The following is a 12,365-nucleotide window of genomic DNA, read 5'->3' as shown; positions in this document are numbered from 1 at the left end:
AAATGACTTTTCCGATGCTAAATCCAAAACTGATTTGTAAAGCTCTTGTCTTAGAGTTTTGATAAAATATTCTCTGCGATATTCTTACCAGTTTAAGTTAAAGACGGGCATTTGTTGATGAGATAACAACACATTCCCATTTTCGGATGCTGAATGCAAAACAGTTCTGCCTTATTCATATTTTAGTGTTTCAATACCAAATTCACTTTCTTCATTATTCTTTACATGTAGGGCAAATGCAGCTACTGATATGATACATTCTACATCGCCGTCTTTAGCTAACAAATGGAGACAGTGCATATTGTAGATATCTCGGAGAGACAGTAAGGACGTATATTCGTTGATAAGATAACAACAAAGTTGCTGATGCTAAATGAAAAACAGTTTGGGTAAGTGCATTTGTCAGTGTCTTTAAACAAATGTTCTCACTCTTCCTTCATTCCTACCGTGTAGAGTTAACGCAGCTACTGATTTGAAACATTTCTACATCAGCCTCTGACTTGCTATCAATGGAGACAGTGCATTTTGGTTATCTCTGAGAGGCAGTAAAGACGGATATGTGTTGATAAGATAACAACACATCTCTGGCATAATAAAGACGAGAATTTATTGATGAGAAAACAACACATTTTTGTCTTCCAATTTTCTGATGCTAAATGAAGCAAAACGGTTTTGTCGTATTTATCTGTCAGCCTTTTGATAAAATGTTCACATTCTTCTTCATCCTTACCGTGTAGAGTTAAAGCAGCAACAAATTTAAAACATTCTTTATCGCCTTGTCATGCTATGTTTTGGAGACAGTGCAGATTGTGGTTATCTCTGATGTGCTGCAAAGACGGATATTCGTTGATAAGATAACGACACATCTCTGCCTTCCCATTTTCTGATGCACAATGTAATACTGTTTGGTCGTCTTCGTCTGTCAGCGTTTTGATAAAATGTTCATGTTGTTCTTCATCCTTACCGTGTAGAGTTAAAGCAGCAACAAATTGGAAACATTCTACATCGCCTTGCCATGCTATGCAATGGAGACAGTGCTGATTGTGGCTATTTCTGATGTGCAGTAAAGACGGATATTCGTTGATAAGATAACGACACATCTCTGTCTTCCCATTTACTGATGCACGATGTAATACTGTATGCTCGTCTTCGGTTGTCAGCGTTTTGATAAAATGTTCACGTTGTTCTTCATCCTTACCGTGTAGAGTTAAAGCAGCAACAGATTGGAAACATTCTACATCGCCTTGCGATGCTATGCAATGGAGACAGTGCTGATTGTGGTTATCTCTGATGTGCAGTAAAGACGGATATTTGTTGATAAGATAACAACACATCTCTGTCTTCCCATTTATTGATGTACAATGTAATACTGTTTGGCCGTCGTCGGCTGTCAGCGTTTTGATAAAATGTTCATGTTGTACTTCATCCTTACCGGGTATGATTAAGGCAGCTACTGATTTGAAACATTCTACATCGCCTTGCCATGCTATGCAATGGAGACAGTGCTGGTTGTGGCTATTTCTGATGTGCAGTAAAGACGGATATTCGTTGATAAGATAACAACACATCTCTGTCTTCCCATTTATTGATGTACAATGTAATACTGTTTGGCCGTCGTCGGCTGTCAGCGTTTTGATAAAATGTTCACGTTGTTCTTCATCCTTACCGTGTAGAGTTAAAGCAGCAACAAATTTGAAACATTCTACATCGCCTTGCCATGCTATGCAATGGAGACAGTGCTGATTGTGGTTATCTCTGATGTGCAGTAAAGACGGATATTTGTTGATAAGATAAAGACACATCTCTGTCTTCCCATTTAATGATGCACAATGTAATACTGTTTGGTCGTCTCCGTCTGTCAGCGTTTTGATAAAATGTTCACGTTGTTCTTCATCCTTACCGTGTAGAGTTAAAGCAGCAACAAATTTAAAACATTCTATATCGCCTCGATAAGCTATCCAATGGAGACAGTGCTGATTTTGGTTATCTCTGATGTGCAGTAAAGACGGATATTCGTTGATAAGATAACGACACATCTCTGTCTTCCCATTTTCTGATGCACAATGTAATACTGTTTGGCCGTCGTCTCCGTCTGTCAGCGTTTTGATAAAATGTTCATGTTGTTCTTCATTCTTACCGTGTAGAGTTAAAGCAGCAACAGATTGGAAACATTCTACATCGCCTTGCGATGCTATGCAATGGAGACAGTGCTGATTGTGGTTATCTCTGATGTGTAGTAAAGACGGATATTCGTTGATAAGATAACAACACATCTCTGTCTTCCCATTTTCTGATGCATAATGTAAAACTGTATTGCCGTATTCGTCTGTCAGCGTTTTGATAAAATGTTCATGTTGTTCTTCATCCTTACCGTGTAGAGTTAAAGCAGCAACAGATTGGAAACATTCTACATCGCCTTGCCATGCTATCCAATGGAGACAGTGCTGATTGTGGTTATCTCTGATGTGCAGTAAAGACGGATATTTGTTGATAAGATAAAGACACATCTCTGCCTTCCCATGTAATGATGCACAATGTAATACTGTTTTGCCGTCGTCGTATGTCAGCGTTTTGATAAAATGTTCATGTTGTCCTTCATCCTTACCGTGTAAAATTAAGGCAGCTACTGGATGGAAACATTCTACATCGCCTTGCAATGCTATGCAATGGAGACAGTGCAGATAGTGGTTATCTCTGATGTGCAGTAAAGACGGATATTTTTTAATAAGATAACGACACATCTCTGTCTTCCCATGTAATAATGCACAATGTAATACTGTTTTGCCGTCGTCGTATGTCAGCGTTTTAATAAAATGTTCATGTTGTTCTTCATCCTTACCGTGTAGAATTAAGGCAGCTACCGATTTGAAACATTCTACATCGCCTTGCAATGCTATGCAATGGAGACAGTGCAGATTTTGGTTATCTCTGATGTACAGTACAGACGGATATTCGTTGATAAGATAACAACACATCTCTCTCTGCCCATTTATTGATGCACATTGTAATACTGTTTGGTCGTCTTCGTCTGTCAGCGTTTTGATAAAATGTTCACATTCTTTTTCATCCTTACCGTGTAGAGTTAAAGCAGCAACAGATTGGAAACATTCTACATCGCCTTGCCATGCTATCAAATGAAGACAGTGCTGATTTTGGCTATTTCTGATGTGCAGTAAAGACGGATATTCGTTGATAAGATAACAACACATCTTTGTCTGCCCATTTATTGATGCCCATTGTAATACTGTTTGGTCGTCTTCGTCTGTCAGCGTTTTGATAAAATGTTCACATTCTTTTTCATCCTTACCGTGTAGAGTTAAAGTAGCAACAAATTTAAAACATTCTACATCGCCTTGCCATGCTATCAATGAAGACAGTGCTGATTTTGGTTATCCCTGACTGGCAGTAAAGACGGATATTTGTTGATAAGATAACGACACATCTCTGTCTTCCCATTTTCTGATGCTACATGCAAAACTGTTCTGTCGTATTCATTCGTCAGCGTTTTGATAAAATGTTCACGTTGTTCTTCATCCTTACCGTGTAGAATTAAGGCAGCTACTGATTGGAAACATTCTACATCGCCTTGCCGTGCTATCCAATGGAGACAGTGCAGATTTTGATTATCTCTGATGTGCAGTAAAGACGGATATTCATTGATAAGATAACAACACATCTTCGTGTGTCCTATCTTTGATGCTGAATGTAAAACGTTACATCCATAGCCATCTATAATTGTTTCTATAAAACTTTTGTCAATCGTCTGCTGGTTTTGTGATGTGGAGGCGATTACAGCTCGAAAACATTCAACATTTCCTGCTCTTGCACAACCGTGAAGAAAACGATAATTTTCCTGTACATGCGAATTTAAATAAGGAAATTTACAAACTAAGTAATTAAAAAAATCTGTTTTCCCATCTTCACACACATGAAGTAGGAGATGCGCATTTTGATCCTCTGATTGGTCCTTCAATCTATCATATAAGAGCTTAAAGATGTCTAGTTTGCCACTTTGTTCAGCACAAAAGTAAGAAATAATATCTGGATCAAGCTTCATAGACAGAAGGTAATCACAAATACCATCCTGTCCTTCACTCAACGCCACATCTAGTACGCTTTTTAAAGACGGTATCTGATATGTTCGCCATATTGACTATTGACTGTATCAAACCCACAGAATTTGTTTTTGCAACACAATGAAGAAAACTTGCACTTGCCGTCCGATAATTATGATTGCAAAATTCTCTCTTTTACTCGTTGTATACAAAGATTTTTTTCGGTTTTTAATCGAATGAAAAAATCATCCGGGGAACATCACAATGTTTTCTTTATCCAAACAAAAAACCACATGAACAAAATTCGCTTCGTCTTTCCATGGTGATATCGATGCTACATGAACGCAAGTATCGTCATGATTTTAACTCTGAGTTCACAAGATATATTCTTTGATAAGCCTCTTCAAAATCGCCTCGGTTTATTAAAACTTTGAGTAGTTTGATTTGTGTTTGCATTTGTTGCTATGTAATTGAAACAACTACTTGGCAGTTCTTTAGAAAACCTATTGCGTGTTTCTTCTCCATACAGAATAGCGATAGCATCTCGTACCGAATCGTGAAAAAAACGGTAAATTCCATTTTCTACCCTAACAAAAGAATCATTTAAAGATCGAATGCCTTGTTTTATACAATGCAACTGTTCATCTTCTTCTGTATGAGACTTTCCAAAAATATGAGAAGATATTTCAAAGGCGTTTTTGATTCCTTCTTTATCAAAATTGGAAATATCAAAACAACTGTTTGAGACATCTTTTTTGGATAGAAAAATATATAGCAATGCTGCTTGCTTCCCATCGCTGAATTTATCCTTGATTACATGCTTTATGTTTTGAAGGGGACTCTCAAAGTATTGAACTCTGTATTCATGTACATCTGGTGTAATCTTAAACAACCGACAACATTCAGGGAACCCTATCACTGATTTACAATTCACTATCTGATAAGTTTCATTTTTCTGAAAACTCGACTGACGTTGGTGTATATAATCTGAGTATATTCTCTCTCTCTTCAGTTATTAAATAATCAGATGAGCTGAGATCAATGACATTCTCATTATCAACAAGTGAAAGCATGTCGAACAGTGCTTTTTTGTCGTTATACACATCATTTCTGACGGTTACAATGACTAAATTAGCTACATTTTCTTCTCCCATTGTAATGGCTTTTCATCATGTGAGCGTGTTGTTTCCACCATATTACATCACTCGAGTTACCAGATGACTTGTAGCCAAAGACATCATCTATTAAAATACTCAGATTTAGGTCAGGTTCAATTACCGTATTCCAGCTTTGAAGATATGTAATATTTAATGGCGTTTTTACAGTGTTTCACATTTTTGTCATCTTCCGAACTGAAATAGGCCATCAGCTCGGCAGCTAAACGTGTTTTACCAGTACCGGAGTCACCCCTTATCACCACAAACCTTTTGTCGTGAAGCATCTTCTTGACATGCATAAACGCTTTGGTTATAACAAACAGCGATGAATGTTGTTCGAAGACTATCCATTTTTTGGTCTGACCTGAAAAACGTATTCAGAAAACGCATTATAAATTTTCTTTTCTTTACATATTACGCAGCAAAATGTATATATTTGTATATTATTGAAGAATGAGCTAGAGTTAACTCACAGTAGCTATTCTCTTTTATATGTGCATAGTTCACAGTAGCTATTCTCTTTTATATATGCATACTCGAAATACATATTTTTTCCGATTTTCTCTTCTTTGTATCTGACATATACACTTTAAAGATACGAAAGTATATAGGGGTAATGCAGCTTTGTTAGTCAAAATTAAGACACTGTCAACCTGTTGAAATTTATAAAATTTAACATACATAGCATTGAACGTAGAAAATCGTGGACATATTACCACCTGTTTAATCAACGAATGCAATTTAATCTTAATCGAAAATATGATAGTTGACTTTTATCAACGAAGTAAACCGTTCAATAAGAATCAAAGAGGACCCCCTCCCCACCCCATGAACATATATGTATACACTCTAGTGATCAACTGTAAGGAAAGGAAAATAATTACAAATGCACACTTTAAACCATTTGATACATTCGATGTCTTAATATTCAAAGCATGAATCAATCAATATATCAATTTATTTAAAAATACGTACCGATCAAATTCTTTCGTTCAGTTCGGTCCACAATCGTCATTTCTGAAAGTAAAAAAAACAACAACATATATATGAGTTGTTGTATCATTTAAATGGCATTAATACCGTTTATACATATATGCTAACATAGCAAAGAGTAACATTTACCAGAATATATGCTAATATAGCATAGCATAAAAGAAAGACTTTTCACTACATGTACACTATAGACGTATCCACATAACTTTTTTTTTTGAGTTATCGCCCTTTGTAAAGCGATAGTGGCGCCCGGAGTAAAGCAACTTCCGGTTTACATGGACAGAGCATTGTATGGTAGTAAAAGGCAGCCGATCTTTCGCGTAAAACACGTTAATTACGAAACGTTAGAGGTATATGTGAGTTACGTTTGGATATTGAACTGTTGCTTAAACCACATGAAAGAATATTGTTAACTGTCAAGTTAAATTTAGTGCAAAAACTACCGACTCAAAGTCGCCGGGGTAACGTGATAATGGCAGTATAATGATATCGCCGTAATACAATTTACGCGTACATTTTGTAGATACATGTAGTACTTTAAATATACACCCTGTACTACTGTTGACTGTTATTTGACAGGTACAAATGTAACGTCTACATATCTTATTTGTTTGTAAACGTTTTTAGTTTAATATTCTAGCACTTAAAAGTTGCCATTTTAAGCGAAACAGATCAATTTATTTTTAATATGTAAATACTGTGTCTTCATAATACACATGTACATTTATGTAGATCTATATGTATCTGCTTCGACCACGGCACATGTACGTGTAGGAGATTGACGTGTCGCATACCAACACTATCTTCATAGAATTCTATTTATTTACATCAAAACACTATGCTTGTGTTAATTATTATTGACAGAACGTCAAACTTATGTCAGTTAATGTATTTTGACTGAATAAAGTAATACTATGTTAACAACACCTTGTTATCTATATATAATTATGTACTTGTATGAATGTACACATTTCTACTATCATAACCTGTACATAACATAGGTAACATACAGTGTAGGTTCTTCCCCGTTTAGGTCAACTTTGGCAATAGCTTCTTTCCTGATGTCATGCGAATTTGGAACACACTTGATCCTGATATAAGTTTAGCACCATTGCTAGGTATATTTAAAGCTAAAATGAATAATGAAAATCCTGCTGGACTACATATTTCTCCTATATTCTTAAATTGTAATTCTAGAAAATTAAAATAATATACTTTGTCAATAGCAACAATGCAGTGATCTTTTTTTTAATATGGACTTGCCCACTTCTGGTGACATAGATTTACATGAAGATAGTAACGGATATGATTTATCTTTTCCAAAGTCACACAGTATACATGTATTTCTGCAACTACCTGATAAATGTTTAGGATGATATCTCTATTGTCTCTGTTGAACTACATGTATATCTAACCATTTGTACAATTTATGTCCTCTTGTTATCTAATGTTATAAAAAATATTCATGTATAAATATATTCATAATACCGGAATGAAAAGAGAATCAATACAATGTACTTGTAGTGACGATTTAAAATGCCTATTTGGCTGTTGTACTTGCCTAAAGCTAGGTCACAGTGATTTGAGAGCTATAAAATCTTTAAACCAAGGACACAGACACTTAAACATCCTTGCTTGAAACTAACCTCAATAATAACCAATTCTGGAAGTATTGGTAGGGAAACTGAGTAGAAAAGATCATATGAACCTGAAATATTTTTATGTATTCCTGTCAAAAAGAGGGCCTAAAAGAATCAATTTTCAGATTTTTTTTATGTCACCATCCATATGTCTTCAAACCTACCTACAATTACCATTATCTATGATGTAATTTAATATATATCAGCTACATAGTGTAAAATTGTTTCACAGTTTCCCTATGGGTTATTGTCATGGCCATTTCCCATAAAGGGAAAATTCAATGAGGCTAATGAAGACTGTGTACAAGATATTTGTCATCTTGGAAATAGATGTACATATAGTTGGAAATACCAAGATTTGAAGATATTGTTTTCTTTTGTTTTGGGTAGTATGCTAGCTTCTGTAACTTCACAAGACATTTACAATTATTGTATTGATTTACATGTGTATATATATATTAATTATGTACAATATATGTAGATAAGTCAGGTTTTCTTTCCAGTTTCGATTTACATGTACATGTATATATATATAGGATCCCTGATTCTATTTTCTGAAGTTTGAAGGTACCATACTGGCTAAAATGAGATTAATGTATAGATGTATTTCTAAAATAGTTACTGCATTCTAAAAAGACTTAATGCATTTTTACATAAGTAACTGCAGTATCATACATTATCATAGTGCATTTGTATCACTACATGGTTTGATATCTGTACTTGCATTATTTGTACTATATAGAAATCATCAATCTATAAATAATTTTTTTGTTTGTTGAGAATCTAATTTTCACTTTAAAAAATATTACACACAAAAATGGAGGAGGTAACAGGTTTAACTTCTCCATGAAGGCTGTGGAGTACAAATCACATAAATATACACACACACAAAAAACTAAGCACATACATGTACATTCATTCAGCTTCCTCTTCATTTAGACAGCAAGAAATACATGTACCTATTGTTGTCATCTGCTTACCAACTTTTAGGAGTAGATCATTTCATGTTTGTTTATTTTTTATTTGAAACTATGTCCACTTTCAGGATACATATATGTATCTAATAAATCGCCAACATATTGCTATGAAGTATGTGTAAAGAGTGTGCATTTCATTTTGAATAGAAATATTGAACTATATCTATCTACATAAAGGTAGGCCTACATATCATTTTTTTTTTATATTTATTTTATTTTCGAAGATTTTACATATACAGATACATGGTTATCTCACTCACTCACATCATACACACCTCCTCACATCATATTCAGCATAATTTCAATATATTGCCATCTTTATGTATTATAAACATCCTCAAAAATTGACCATCACATTCACATCCCACAGGCTCATCAATGATCATCAATCATACTCACATCGTCATTAATTAAGCATACATCTACCAATATATTATTAACTCGTCCAAGATAATCATACACAATCAACCCACTCACATCCTCATTCAACATGACATGAATATAATATTATCATCATGAGTCATCAACCTTATAATATATTTATAATCATCATATACATTTACATCATCTTTCAATATGATATCAATAGGATTATCATCCTGGTCAACAAACACATCATCCTTCATCATAAAATCACTGTATCATTTCTGTACTTATCATCAACACAATTACATTATTCATCCTTATCATCTATCACCCTACAAGCATACTACCATAACATTACATTTCAACATGACTTCAATATATATTTTCATTATTAGCATGCCCTAATCATTACACTTTTAAATGTGATAAAAAAAAACTAAAAAAAAAAAACTAAGTCTCTGACACATCGAGATTTACTTACAAAACACTGGCAAGTGGACATACTTGACACACACCCACACACACACACACACATGTACAAAACACACACATATAAAAGACACACACAATGAGAGAGAGACAGGGGGAGAGAGAGAGAGAGGGAGAGAGAGAGAGAGAGAAAGAAGGAAGAGGGGAGAGAGAGTCAGACTTTCAGATATTATGGCTCATTACTTATATAATTATGCAAGTAGAAAAGCTTAACTGATATTAATGATGTATGTACATGTAATTTTAAATATGTGTATAGCATGACCGAGTTAATTTAGTCAAGTTCAACAAGTTTTATCCACTTTTTCCATTCGTTAACAAATTTTGCGTGAAAATACTCCCCTTTACTGTAAGCAATGTGTCTCTGTACTTTATAGTAATCTTGAATCAAATTAACCAAAACCATAACATTTAATGAACCATGTAAGCATCTGGTTCTATATATGTAGTGTTTAATAAGAAGAAGAATTTCATTGTCAATTCTGTTATACAGCCCTGTAGGTTCAAATAGCCCAAATATCATTGCTTGTTTATTTACGGCAAAGGGAATAAAAAGAACTTCTAGTAAATCTTCAAAGCTTGTCAGAAAATTTTGAACCTCATTACATTCCCATAAAAATATGGATAATTGTCTCCCTTTCTATAATGCAAAAAGTACAATGTGGGTTATTTGTGAGACCAATCTTGTAAATAAAAGAGTTAGTTGATAAAATATGATGGTTTATTCGAAATTGAAACCATTGGAATTTAGTATTGAGAGTTACCTTGAATGGAAGTCAAAAATAGTTTCCCACTTACTCTGAGCAGATATACTGGTGTTTTTCTGTATAGATGTAATAAGCACTTTATAAAAGTCTTGAGAACCTTTCTTCCTTTTCAAAATAATTTCAAGATCTGTAGGTATAATTGGGTATGGTAAAACACTGTTTGGAATATGATGATTTTTAAGGTAATTTTTAATACTTCTTAATATTCCATGAAACTGAAGATAGTTTGTAACATTACCATGTAACTCACAAAATTCTCCGAAAGAGTAAAAGGAGCAAGTTTTTTTATCCTTAATTAAATCATTTATTATCGTAATACCATTATTAAACCAGTTTCGAAAAAACACAGTTTTTTACCAACAACTATATTCTTATTATACCACAAAGGTGCTTTCAGCAAAAAACAATTGTTATTCTTGTACGGTTCTTCCTTTAACCTGAGTTTGTACCATGCATTAAAAACGTCATTCCAAAAAACATTACTATTGTGAGTTTGAATTTGTTTTATGTATTCACAACCACAGTTTGCCAAAATATGAGGATTTAACCAAGTTTTTAAAATGCATAGCCATTTCCCTTCTGAACTGAAAATCCTTCTTACCCATCCAATTTTTAAAGATTCGATAAATGATACCAAATGGAACATTTTAAGGCCACCATCTATATAGTTCTGAATAATTATATTTCTCTTCACTTTGTCAGTTTTGCCATTCCATAAAAAAGAAAAAAGAATGGAGTTTAGCTCTTTAATAAATTTATCCTCAGGATTTGGCAAAGAAATAAATAGATGATTCAACTGTGATATCAATAATGATTTGATTATACTGACTTTCCCTATTGGAGTAAGCTTTCTTTTACTCCAACTGTTAATTATAGCTTTAAGTTTAATTAACTTTTTATCGAAATTCATTTTAGGAATTTTATGCAAATCTACATGAAAATCAATTCCGAGTAGTGTAAACTTATCCACTCCCCACTTAAAATTCAGATCTGGTAGAAAGACATCACTACTATATTTCTTGCTACCTATCCAAACTACTTGAGTTTTTACCCTTATTAACTTTTAAACCAGAAACCTTTGCAAAAATATTCAGTTCACCAACCGCACCCTTCAGTGATTTCTCTGTTCCATCTAATATTAATGACGTGTCATCAGCATATTGTGAATTCAGAAGGGGGTAGTTATTAACATTTATATACCATTTATATTACTATTATTTCTAAGACGTATAGCCAATATCTCTACACAAAGAATAAATATATATGGGGCAATTGGGTCACCTTAACGACAACCACGTCTTATATCAAAAAAAGGTGACAAATTTCCCCCCTGATTTATAGCAGAATTGGTGTTAGCATGCAATATCTTGACCCATTTCCTAAAATCATTACCAAAGTTAAAATAGTTAAACACTTCATCAATAAACTTCCAAGAGACCGAGTCAAACGCTTTTTCAAAATCAATTAGTAACAACATTCCTGTTTGTCGCATTTCTTGGTCAGTGTTTCTGATCGTAGTAAAAGGTTACCACCGGAAGCTCTGATATCCATACCATCACAGGTGGGGTGTATGATATCATGGTGATTTAGTTTACATGACTCGCAAAACAAACATTGGGTAGTCTTACACCAGAACTGAGCCAGAACCTTCTTTTCTTTAGTTTTTTCACAATACGTACAGTAGTGACTCTCTGTTGAACCATTCTTCATTTGTATCAACTCCATGGCAACTTTGTCTACAGGAAACTGCTCGGCCCATTTGTCCTTATCCCCAGTCTTATCAATAGGATGAGTAAGTGTTCTACATACCGGACAAGTAAAGGTAGTCGCCGTATCCCTCTTCCCTGACACTTCACTAGTGATGTAAGTACTCAGACATTCCTGACAAAGAGAATGGTGACATGGTAGACATCTTGGTTGG

General features: G+C 34.2%; 1 protein-coding gene and 1 pseudogene across 1 annotated transcript; both read right to left on the bottom strand.

The window, feature by feature from the left end:
• Positions 1-779: 779 nt before the first annotated feature.
• LOC138305028 (serine/threonine-protein phosphatase 6 regulatory ankyrin repeat subunit B-like) lies at positions 780-4,246 on the bottom strand. Its single transcript, XM_069245439.1, has one exon. It carries the CDS (start codon positions 3,207-3,209, stop codon positions 780-782), a length of 2,430 nt encoding a protein of 809 aa, XP_069101540.1. The 5' UTR covers positions 3,210-4,246.
• A 212-nt stretch (positions 4,247-4,458) lies between these two features.
• LOC138305027 (uncharacterized) lies at positions 4,459-6,284 on the bottom strand (annotated as a pseudogene).
• Positions 6,285-12,365: the final 6,081 nt, after the last annotated feature.

The sequence above is a fragment of the Argopecten irradians genome, chromosome 12 (assembly GCF_041381155.1).
Source record: "Argopecten irradians isolate NY chromosome 12, Ai_NY, whole genome shotgun sequence".
Lineage (NCBI taxonomy): Eukaryota > Metazoa > Mollusca > Bivalvia > Pectinida > Pectinidae > Argopecten > Argopecten irradians.
The sequence above is the reverse complement of the archived record's forward strand: the minus strand, read 5'-3'. Positions and strand labels throughout refer to the sequence as shown.

Coding starts and splice junctions, on each gene's coding strand:
- LOC138305028 (XM_069245439.1), bottom strand. CDS start 3,209: ATGTGTTGTTATCTTATCAACGAATATCCGTCTTTACTGCACATCAGA.